The sequence below is a fragment of the Thermobia domestica genome, chromosome 2 (assembly GCF_964235325.1).
Source record: "Thermobia domestica chromosome 2, izTheDome1.hap1.1, whole genome shotgun sequence".
Taxonomy (NCBI): Eukaryota; Metazoa; Arthropoda; class Insecta; order Zygentoma; family Lepismatidae; genus Thermobia; species Thermobia domestica.
In genome coordinates, this window is record NC_137455.1 from 380,227,963 (window position 1) to 380,241,011 (window position 13,049).

The window sequence follows — 13,049 nt, forward strand, 5'->3', positions numbered from 1 at the left end:
CTGTTTGTTAATATTTTCTTTTATTATATATATAAACGAAGCTTGACGTGTATTCCATGTATAACCTACTTGGTAAATACATTCTCTACAGAACTTTATCACTACATATAACAGTCCAAATTTTATACAGTCCAAAATTTTACGACATCTTATCACTACACACAACTTATATTTCTCGGAAGAAGAAGAATCCTTTCTTGAAATACTAAATTATATATCCCCAATTAAGTCTTATTTTGAAGAAAATGCATAGAATAGGCAACATTAGGCACTAAAGCAATTATTTAGGCAGGAACGGGCGAAATAGGCAAAATAGGCAAAATAAAATTGTCTTAAATTGAAACTATAACCCCTCACATAAATTTTAAAACGTTATTTTTGATCATACACTATCTTTAATATTAAAAAATAGGCATTTTGCCTAACATCCGGTTTCTACATATTACTCGTACGTACTCAAAAATGTGTTACATACCCAAACTATCGATTTTGTAACACTATGTGAAATAAGTAAAAGAAAAGAAAGAAGAAAGTGTACACACGAAATAGAAGAAAGGGAGAAAGAAAGAAGAAATAATATTGGTCTAGAGAAGGAATAAAAAAGAAATGGAGGTAGAAAAGCCATGAGACATAGATCAAGAATTTTTCCACCCTCTTATTTTCGTTTTCTCCATTTTGGAAACGAATATATATCTAACAAAGAAAGAAAAAGAAAAAACTGAAAAGAAATCTAAGATATAAGGATGACATATTTCAAAAAGCTTTTACATTAATAGCATTGGAGCTTGGCAGAAGAAAATTGAACATCTATTTTTATGTTAAAAAAAAAAGAAAAAACTTTTCGTCCAACCCCTTTCTGTATGTATGTCGCGGACTATGTGTTTGCTTCTATCTACGCTTTTCCTCTGTCTTGCCCTTTAAAATAACACAGTGCGTCGTCAATTTTCAACTTTCAAAAGACGAAACCCTTTAAAAAAAAAAAAAAAAAAAAGCTGAGCTGGAAATATATAGGAATACAATTTCCTATGGCGCCTAACCAATTTTTTTTTAAAGTTCCTTTGCATTCACTGTTTACATACTTTCAATATTTTTTTTTTAGGTTTACAAGGGAAAAACTATACTTCATAATTTGAATTACAATGAAATCTGTCCAAGGTGCTACTTTTGGTTCCAGAGGAAACAACCTAAAATAGCAATCAATTTGTAATAGGTAAACCATTGGCGTCGGCAGCACATAAGGACAAACTACCGGGGGAGACTGCAGGGAAGTGGGGAATCCTGAGATTATCCTCTGGAAATTTTTTCTTAAAATAGTCTTCGTACATTGCATTTTAAAGCAGTTTTGACGTTAAAATAAATAAAAAAAACTTTAAAATATTGGGGTTTTATTTTTACCTTTGATAATCTAGTTTTTATTATTTATTTATTTATTTATTTATTATTATTTATTTATTTATTTATTTATTTATTTATTGTAATGTGATAGCTACTAAAAGAGCATACATGTTTTACAATTTGTTTGCTTTAAAATTCAACCTTGTTTTACAATTTTGATCAAACTTAAATGATACCAAGTGTATGTCAAAAACACATACACGTGCAGAAATACGCTCGCACCTTCGCCTGTTCCCGCCACTAATCCTTTCCTTCCTTGCTCATTGTACGTTTGTCTGAGTACAGCGTACGTGGTTGTTTTTGTCGATCCCCAAATAATTCTGACTACAAGACTACAAGTAATACATTTTTTCATACCAATAAAATCTTGTACGAAAATTTTCCCCTGATTTTCATTATGCCTACACTAAAAGAAAATAAACAAATAGTAATAATAATAAAAAAACTTGAAATATTGGGGGCACAGGTCGCTACTGTGACTGACGCCCATGAATTAAACAGAAATGTTGGGCCAAACTGGAGAGGTACCCAACTTAAAAGTTTTTTAGAGTCCCAAGCTACGCAGTACGTAACTGTGGATCTCATACAGGGTGAACCACAAAATGCTCTACCAATTATCATATCATTATAAACGCTATCGCAGAGGAAACATGTACAGCAACGATATATGGCCCATTCAATTCAATAACTCGTTTTTTTATTATTGTTATCTAGCAATACTTATACAAGATGGCGGCCTCTTGTAATTGAGAACGATAAATCACCGATAACCGTGCAGAAGTTGAGACATTTTAATTGCAGAGGCGCACTCTCCAAGCCAACAATCTTGAGCTTCGTATAGAACCGGAATATGAGGAACAATTCAAACCTCTACGAAGTACTGAAGTGCTCCATGAAAACATGTGAAAATATCAAATTCGTACGGCCAGATGTTTTGCGTGGAGACGCGGTGGCTATTTTCAGCATGTGTTTCGAAAACTACACACACACACACACACACACACACACACACACACACACACACACACACACACACACACACACACACACACACACACACACACACACACACACACAAACTCATTTTAACGTCACGGTTATGCCCGTTAGGCTAAGAGAGACGGATGGTCAAGGCAAATGAATGATGATGGAAGAATTGGTGGAATGAGAATGTGGGAGAAAACAGGAGTACCTCGAGAAAACATGTGGACACACCAGCACAAACTTACTTGGACGGGGATCGAATCAGAGACCTAACGCATTAGACGTAAGCGCTCTACCACTTAGCCACCGCCCTTCCCCCCCCCAAAAAAAAAAAGAAAGAAAAGAAGAAAATGAGCTGCAGAATACAATGTAACATTATTGCAGGTGTTCCATGTACAAACTTGTTAAAGTTTATAATGATAAATCATTTTGTGGTGCACCTTGTAGAACGACTATGTACGTCCGTCTGTCTGTCGACCGGTATCAGACTTAAAAAAAGAAAAGTTGAGATAACACGAACTGGTTCTTTGATATGGATTCAACATTCTACCTTCGCTCTTGTCATGGTATTCAATCCGAAATCTACTGGTGATGAGCAAAACTGGCGGAAACTAGTTTCTAGAACAAGCGGAAAACCAAAAACCGATATTTAGGTTTTCTTTATTCAACTTTCTTTAAAAACAGGCCCAGTTTTTCAACCGAAACCGTTTTCTTCAAAAGAGTTTTGGATGTTCACTGAGACCAGTGTGTTTTCGTCGAAACCGGTGTCTGTCCTTCTTCTTGCAGTACTTCCCGGTGGAAGCTCACGTGGTTCGGATTCCACGTTATCAGTAGGTCCCGTCTCATACAGCCTCGCTGCTGAACGGGACGTTAAACTCAAAATCAACTCTACTCAATGCTTACAGTACTCATTTCCAAAAAAAAAAGTTAACCAAGAAGAAAAATGATTTTAAAAAAAGCCGAACAGGTTTTCGATAGAAACCCAAAAGTACTTGGGCCTGTTTTGTGACACTAGTACTCGCGTGGGGTTCCAGTAGACCCCCAAATTGATGTTACTTTTATTACAATAAAAATATATTTTTTTAAATAACTAAGACAATGTAGCATGACTCTAGACATGTTTTTAAATGTATTTGTTGCAATTACATTTTTTAAACTCGTTTTGAGACTTATTAAAATATTTTTTCATCAGGACTTCTGGCTAGCAACACAAAAGTTACCTGGTTAGGGGTCTGTGAACGTGAACACCCCGCGCGAGTAATTAAGGGTTACAAATCAAAACCAATTTATGATAGCATACCAGGATTTGGAAATTTTTGAAAGAAGGATATAAAACCCGAAAAGCGGGTACTCACCACTGAGATGTACAAATTCAGGTTTGAAATATTGGCTCTCCATAGACCAAAAACGGTAGGAGTTCGTATAATTTCATTTGTACAGGCTTCAGCGTCCAGGCTTCAAGATAGATCTTACGTCCGTTCTTACATTCTTTTTTTTATACAGTACTTTATGTGATATTATGTTGCTCTAATAAACACATTTATAAATCGACAAGGGTAGTCCTTATATAGATATATCTCAGAAGAACTTCTGCACAAGTATATCAGTGACGTCACTGGACAAAAAAGGAAGTTCTAATAAAAATTGATCAGATCTACAGTAATTGACATTATGTAAGAATAAAAAAAAAAGATGCAGTTGGCAACAATTAAAAATACTGTAATATTATTACTTTTTACGTGTTAAAGTCGTCCAAAAGACTCGAAAAGAGAACGAAATATTCATCTTTCATAACGACCAATAAAAATGATAGCACATGTGATGAAAACTAACCAGATGAACGGAAGAAAAGTGAAAGAAAGCAGTGTGACAATAAGTATTAATGAAAAAAATCAAGAAAAAGAAGTTACGGAAACGCATGGGCATATTTTAAACTACTACAAAATAGAAAAAAAAAATCGCATTACTCGAAAGGCAAAATGATATAAAAAGAAAACTACGAAATCGCGGCAGGCGATGCTCAGTTGTTTGGTGTGCTTTCTATTTTGCCATGATAAGCTATTCTAATTGATTGAGCAATCTGCGAGCGAATAATGTGCTTTTAATGGGCTCATTATGGCTGTTCTGCTCCTGCAAATGACTCCCTTCAGGAAGACGGAATGACACGTCTCAAGTTTCTAACAGAATATTCTGAGACTCGCGAAGTTAAAAAAGACTCAAGAAGTATATAAAGAAGAACGAATGGACATTTTAGAGGCCATTTTCTTTGGATAATGGCTGATTGCCCTTCGAGCATTTTTACTTTTTTTCTTTTCATTTCTCATTGCCCATAATTTAGAACATTGAGATACGAAGAAACTAAATTATACTGAGACTCTTTTTATTACTAATAATTTCATGTAACAACCCATGTTTCTCTTCATTGTATTACAATGTGTTATATGTATATACTTGTTGCAACATTACGCCATTTCCTTTTTATCGGTTTGATTCACCTTTCAAATAAAATTATATTTTCAAGAATTTTCGTCTTCACGATCTGATTGCAGAGTCAAATAGTTTCCCGTTTGTAAGCGGGAAATAGCTACCTGTTGGCAGAATTTGTCTCTTTTTTTCGCAGTAATGATTTTTCGACTATTGTTGCTCAAAAAATATTTTAAATTTCAATTTTCAGATTGAGTTTTCTTTTCTTTATTTTTTTCCCTCTTCCTCTTTCTCTCCGGCGTGTGAGCAATAGAAATGTCCAAAATCGTGAGCCTTCAGCTCAATCGGCTTTAGCTGGCCTCGAGCTAAAAAAAAAAAAAAAAAAAATAAATAAATAAATAAAATAAAAAAATAAAAAAATAAAAAAAATAAAAAATAAGATAAAATAAAATATAAAAAATAAAAAAAATTGAGTATGGCAGATCAAGTTGATTGTTTATTTAGCAATGGTGGTCTCCAGCAATGAAACTAACAACAATATGTGAAATCGACATGTACCATTCCCTAGATATTTCAATCGTTAATGAGTGTGTTAAATTTGGTCAGTTTCTGGTAGAGTTGATTGTTTATTTAACAATGGTGTCCTCCAACAATGAAACTAATAACAATAGGCTGTGTGAAATCAACATACACCATTCCGTAGATATTTCAATTGTAAATATGTGTGCTAAGTTTGGTCATTTTTGTGGTAGAAAATATGGAAGATAAAGTTGATTGTTTATTTAACGATGGTGGCATCCAACAATGAAACTAACAACAATATGTGAAATCGACATCCACCATTCCCTAGGTTTAGTATCATTTGTCGACCTTCATTGAGGTTAGCGTGCATGAGTCCTGAGTGAACATGAGCCCAATACGGTTAATCAGTGCGAGTGTGAGTCTGACCTAGAATGAGTGTTACTGAGATTAGTGAGATATGTTGAGTCTCACTGAAATTGGTAAGCGCAGCCCCATTGAAGATAGCGAACCTGACCCCGCTCGAGCGAGAATGAACTCCTATTGCAAAATGGCCATCAGCGGTGTGCATACTATTACCTTACAATATAGCAGGTCCCCACCACAAAATTTCGCTTCTAAGAGTGCTGAACTACAAGACCATGTCATCCATTCCGTCGGAAATATTTCAAATACCACTTTTTCTTACTATTTTTGTGAAATAGAAGCGCTTTATTTGACGAATTATTGCGTTTACGTACTAACATATTTTTCTGTGTTGTTTTATGGTGTGATGCAAATCAACCGTTTAACATGAGTCAAAGTTAGTGGCGAAATGAAGAAAAGTTCATATCGTCCATTCGCATGATCTAGATATAAGGACAAAAGTTAAGGCTGTTCCGTCTCGGAAATTTGTCGTGAAAGATGTCTCGTCTCGGAAAGTGTATTTGTTTCTGATAGAAGAGCTGGGTCTCGTCTCGGGGAGTGTATTTGTTTCTGTTGGAAGAGCTCGGTCTCGTCTCGGAAATGTGCCATGCAAGATGACTCATCTCGGAAAGTGTATTTGTTTAGAGCTCCGTCTCGTCTCATATATCCTCACGAAAGTTCTATCTTGTCTCGGCTCGTAGGGTATTTTATCTGTGTGTAAGTCAGTGTGATCCAATTTGAGGTTTGTGGCGTATTAGCCTAAGAACATGCTAAGAAGCTTTTGTGTAAAATAGAAAATGTCTCGGATATTCAACTCCTATCTAAAACCTAAATTGAACGCGTTTTCATTTTAATACGAGTAAATTGGAAAGTCTACTTTTGTAATTTTGTTTATTGGATCGAAAGGTTCAATATATTTCAGGCAAAAGTTTTCTTGTAGACCTTATATCTCGAGAACTACATATGGTGTAGCCAAACCAAAACTAACAATTTACTCAGTATGATGTGATTATTCCGTAAAAAATACGAAAACTCGATTTAAGGACCGTTCACAAATTTTGTGGCCCCTGATCAACAAAATTCAATATACAGTGAAACCTCTCAATAGCGGACACCAATGGGACATGAAGTTTTGTCCGTTACTGAGAGGTGTCCGTTATAGAGAGGTTACAGAAGTTTAATTTCTCATAAGGGTAATTGAATGCAGTAATATACAGTACATATATTATGTATGGGAGTAAATACGTAAAATTCAATATGAAAATAGTCTTATTTAGTACAATTTGAATTACTGAGAGGAAAGAAAGGGAAATTCATTTCTATTAAATCATAGCGTATTATTGCTGGGCAATGTTTAACGAAAAAGGCATGCTTTTTCCTCTACAACGGTAATAAAACTCATTAGCAAGTGTCCTCTAAAAATCCTCAGTACGATTACAGAAGAAACATGTGTGTGTGTGTGTGTGTTTGTGTACTGGCGCGGCATCTTCGTTGACAGAATGGATGAAAAGGGAAGCTATTGGGGGTGCATATTTATTGACCCAGGCCCAATCACAAAGAATATCCTTTTAGAGAAAATGAAAAAGGAAGCCGGGAAAACTCCAACGTTCACCACGTTTGGACTCATGAGAGATACACTTATGAGGAAAAGACTTTTCTGTATACTGTAATATATCGCAGAACCGAGAACAATTCTTGTCCGTTATGAAGAGGTTATTCAAACGTTTTTGGGGGAAAGGACTGTCCGCGTCCGTATCTGAGAGTGTCCGTAAAAGGGAGGGTTTTGTTCCGTAAGAGAAGATATATTGTTGCCGGGACAAAAAAAATCTGTCAGTATTATAGAGGTGTCCGTTATTGAGAGGTGTCCGTTAAGGGTGGTTTCACTGTATTTCATACAATCAAACATTTTTTTGTACGCCCCATATTTTGAGAACTGCAAGAAGTGTAGCCAAACCAAAACTAATAATTTATTCAGTATGATGTGATTATTCCTTAAAAAATACGAAAACAAGATTTGGGGACAGTTCAAAAATTTTGTGGCTCCTGATAAAAAAAAAATCAATATATTTAATTCAAACATTTTCTTGTACGCCCCATATTTTGAGAACTACATATAGTGTAACCTAACCAAAACTAACAATTTACTCAGTATGATGTGCTTATTCCGTAAGAAATATGAAAACTCGATTTAAGGACCGTTCAAAAAATTAGTGGCCCCTGATCCAAAAAATTCAAAATATTTCATACAATCATTTTCTTGTACGGCCCATATTTTGAGAACTACATAAAGTATAGCCAAACCGAAACTAACAATTTACTCAGTTAGGTGTGCTTATTCCATCAAAAAATATGAAAATTGGATTTATGGCCCGTTTGAAAATTTTGTGGCTCCTGATCCAAAAAAAAAAAAAAAAAATCAATATATTTCATTCAGTCAAACATTTTCTTGTATGCCTTATATCTGGAGAACTACATATAGTGTAGCCAAACCAAAACTATCACTTAACTCAGTATGTTGTGCCTATTTCGTAGAAAAAAAAAACTTTTGTGACCCTTGATGCAAGAATTAATTATTGGCTAAGATCGCAATCTTTTGATATAATTTTAAGATCATTCCTTAAATTCTTGTTTTTGTGAGTTTTTATTTTTTCATTATCAACAATATTTTTGAAATTTGTTCTCTGATTCATTATTCAAAATTAATGACTTTGCAATTCGTTAACTCCTCAGGACAAATGATATTGTTGTAAATTTCTTTATTTATGAGCCTCTATTTCCTCATGGTTGACGACTTTTTTAAAAATTTTTTTTAAAAATTATGATTCATAATTTTTTCTCAAAATCTATTATTACTGCATGATTATTTACTTTTTAAAAAATAATTAGCAATAGACTAATTTTGAAAATGTCTTAAATAATTTTTTAATTAATAATGTTTACTTCTTCATAAGTTAATGACACTTTTTAGTGTTTTGAATTTTATTATATTCATCAACACTTTCATAAATTTCTTATGTTATGATTCATTATTTCTTACAGTTGACTATGCAGTAGAGTCCCGGAAACTCGGTACTCTACAACCCGGCAGTTCGGATAACTCCGCCACACCCTGGCTGGGGGGGGGGGGGGAGGCAACCGCATACGTTTGTCCTCTTTTCCATCTTCCACCACGTTCAAGGTCATTTTCATGTATAGTATGGCTTCATATAGTAATGGCTCTATGGCTTTATACGCACTTTTTCTTTGTTTAAGGGTAATTGGGCAGTTTATTCTCTGTTATATTCTCAAACAACCAATACATACAAATACAGTACTGTATTTTCTGAGGAAACACTTCTACTCATTCTTCTTAAACCCCATTCCCGATAACCCACCATTTTCATGAACTCAGTCATCCTTCGGTCTACGTTAGGCCGAGTTTTCGGAACTCTACTATACTAAATTTAATTTATGAATCAAACAATACTAGGGGAGCGAACGAGACGAGACGAGACATGATTTTCCTGACAAAATTCGAGTCGAGACATGGTTCTTCCAATAGAAAAATATACATTTTTCGAGTCGACATCACTTTTACAGCCCATTTTCGAGACGAGACAGCCACAAATCTTGTCTCGTGCGCATCCCTAAATAATACTTTCAAAAATATCTGATTTTGTGATTAATCGCTTTTCATAATTAACAATATCTTCGTAGATTTGTTACTTTAGGCTATTATTAGTGTCTTTCCATAATTAACAATTTCTTAGTAAATTCTTTATTTTATAATTCATTATTCCTTCATTGTTAATGACACTTATAAAAGAATGTAAGTTAATAATGTTTTATTATTCACATGTCTTAATAATTGTTCATAGATTTCTCATGATGTTATTTTTTCATGCTGAATAATATTTTAGTAAAGCACATTCTTCCATTCAGTGGCGGCGATTGGACGTTAAAAGTGGGGTAAGACAAGATCTGAATATTTGTATATCAATGTTAATTGTCCTGGTTGTTTCTAACACTTTATTTGACGCACTGTTGTAGAACTAATAGGATACTGTCTTTTTTCAGAAATATCGTATATCGTATTTCATATTTTATTAAGTAAATTGACAAGAGGAACGCAAGTAGGTACTAGTCCTTTGTACTCTTAAACAACGAAACCTTAAGAAGAGATTTGATTCCTTGCTCATGAACATCTTAAAGTTCTGTCTGAAAATTTGTGTGATCACAACAAATTTGAAAAACGAATAAATAGAAATTATAATATTAATCGTAGTAATGAATAATGTTCTTGTTTTGCAAAAGTTACATTGAAAGTGAGAACTGATGAACAACTTATATTTTTAATTCCACACATATTATTAAATGTATGTTATTACTCTTAGAAAATGAAAAACAGTAAATACTACAAGTATATGCTACGACATTTAAAGAAATACGCATTTGTAATATTAATTACTTTGAATTGCAATTAAAATGCAATTCCTGTAGCTTTCTTAACTCCACAGGAAGACAGATAACCAATATGTATTCACGCAATGGTAAATATTATATGGCGCCATTTATTTTCTATCAACCATAATACGTACATAAACTTTACATTTCCAAATTAAACTACATACATTAAGGAGTCACTTCAAAAAAGTGGGGCAACTATCCGCTCTTGCCTCCCTAATCAGCGCCCCTGCTTCCATTGTTAATAATTTCTTCGTAGTGTTAATTACGAAAATTTCTTATTGTATGATTCATTGTTTTCTCATCGTTAATATTTTTCTAATATTGTCATTTTATTCATTATTATTTCCTCATAATTAACAATATTATAATTTTATTGCAAAATTTCTGTGCAAATAGATTATTCTCATACGAATAGAAGATATCTTAGGACAATGAATCACCCTAGTTTTTCCACGTGATGTATAAAATACAATTTTATGCTAGAATAACATTTATTTAAAGTTTCTAATTAAAAAAAAATCCTTCGAACACATGTCCACAGGCAACTGTGTACACACTACTTCATCAAAGTGCATAGTTTTGTGACTACGAGTTTCTCCCTACACACAGATGGACAGGTATCACCTGCTTTATTATTAGAGACCTGATATTTTTGCATTTAAAGCAAAAATTATGAATTAAAATGATGTTCCATAATAACAAACGGCTTGTTATTATCCCAACAGTGCCCCATTAATGTGTTTTAGAACTATGGGAAAACAAGGTGTGGTAACTAAAATGTGTCACCATTCTGTTGTTTACGAGTCCCAAAAACATGACAATACAACAGAAACAAAAGACGGGAAAAGTTATTTATTTATTTGTTTATTTCTGAAAAACAATACGAGAAAAAAAAACAAAAAAACATTTAATGTATATTTATTATATCCCTTTGTTTATATTTTTCAATATTATATGACGTATACAACGAAAGAGTTTCTTTTTTTGTTTTGTTTCATATGGAAGCATATACTTTCATACAGATGGATTGGGGGGGAGGGGAGGATGGAGGTTGTTAAAAGTGAGTGTATAAGAGCCACATTGTATATACATAGGCGAGGATGTGTGAAAAGGACCATATTGGATACTGGTGATGCTATTTCAAAAAAGTTATGACCAAACTCACAGGTACGTTATTTTCATTATTTATCCCATTTTTTTATTTGGCAACGGAAGAAACGTGGATGGGAAAAAAGGATGGTAGGATGGGATACACACACATCCTCGGAAAGGAAAAGAGATCTGACTATGTTATGAATAGAGAGAGAGAGAGAGAGAGATGAAAATTGCATAACAGCGCAAGTGCGAAGAGAGAGAAACGCTAGTACGAAAGGGGTTGTGGGAAAGGATCTAGGTATGAGTTATCTAGGGTATTTACACACACACACATATATATAGTATGTATGTATCCTTTTCTACATGAGAGACTAGGTACTATAGGTGATTCTAAATCACAATCAAATATTTTGGTCTCTCCCCTCCCCTCCCTTAATAAACCGTATTAGGTTGACTTTAAACATAAGGTAGACATCCTCTGGACGCTATATGTTCCTATTACCCATATGCACAAATATACACTGTTACTAGCAAACTAACTAGAGAGCTCAAAACAGAACTAACTTCTAGAAGTAAAAAAATTGTGTGCGTGCGTGTGTGTTATAGAGGAAAAACAAAATAATTATATCGTTTGGGAATGAAACATTTAATTTAATAAATAAATGGTATGAGGACCATATATCATTTACATTCTATCACATTAGTGTGCCGTATTATATTGATTACTCAATGTAATATTAATAGGAATTGTATTGAGAGCATTGTATTAGAGTCTTAAAAGACACTGACTATAACTCTATACTTTGTTTTACACAATATTATTGAAACGAAGGGGTCGGTGTCTATTTGAAGAAAGATGGGAGAAAATAGAACAGGAGACTGGTTTTGGATACCTAGGTAGTATTATTAGTAACGATATGAAATGTGAACATGAAATAAAAGAAAGGATAGGAATGACGATAGAAGCTTTTAGGAGGAAGAAAATGCTATTTTCTGGAATCTTGAATAAAGAGTTGAGAAAAAAGACTCATAAATTGCTTCGTGTGCAGTATTGTACTATACAGGGGCGGATCCAGGGGGGCGATCGGGGCAATCGCCCCCCCCCAGAAGAAAAAACTTTCTTATTTTTTTATATATAAATAAATTCCAACACAAAGTTTGGAGCCCTTAAAAGTAGCAGTATGACAACCCACTGCCCCCCCCCCAGAAGTCGGTCCTGGATCCGCCCCCGGTACTATATGGGTAAGAAACATGGACATTACGCAACAATGAAAAAACGGCTGGAAGCTTTCGAAATATGGGTGTGGAGAAGAATGAAATGAATTACCTGGGTCCAGCGGAAAACGAATGAGAGTCTGTTACAAATGGTGGGGGAGGAAAGAACAATTTTAGATATTATTAAGGAGAAGAACTGTTTGGGACATTGGCTAAGTAAGAATTGTATCATGCAGGACGTGCTAGAAGGTATGGTAGTAGGAAAAGAAGGAGGGGCGAAGGAGACAATTAATGGACAATATCAAAACAGATGGACAATATATTGTTTGATTGCAGTAGACATCTAGAGCAATAATCTCTGTCGACTTCATTAATGGAGTCAATCCGTTAATATCTTCTCGGATAACGGTTGCTGTAACGGTGGATATCTATATCCCGTTTTAAATTTATAACACTCCCTAGGTTCTATGCAACCCCCACAGTAGCGAAGAAATGTGTGTTGCCTACAATATCAGGATATTGACTCGAGTGTTTACTGTCTTCAGATTTAAAAAAAAAAATTAAAA

The 13,049-nt window shown here is 34.2% G+C and overlaps 1 protein-coding gene across 14 annotated transcripts in view; it reads left to right on the plus strand.

The window, feature by feature from the left end:
* Window positions 1-13,049, plus strand: part of LOC145678866 (uncharacterized) — a 459,736-nt gene that overhangs the window by 164,853 nt on the left and 281,834 nt on the right. Inside the window, exon 4 of one of the 14 annotated variants that reach the window (XM_081749448.1) lies at window positions 1,100-1,375. The exons of the other annotated variants lie outside the window; for them this stretch is intronic. Within the exon in view, the coding sequence (XP_081605574.1) occupies window positions 1,100-1,133 (34 nt within the window). The 3' untranslated portion in view covers window positions 1,134-1,375. Of the gene's footprint in view, window positions 1-1,099; window positions 1,376-13,049 lie in introns of those variants that run through there. 14 annotated transcript variants of the gene reach the window in all.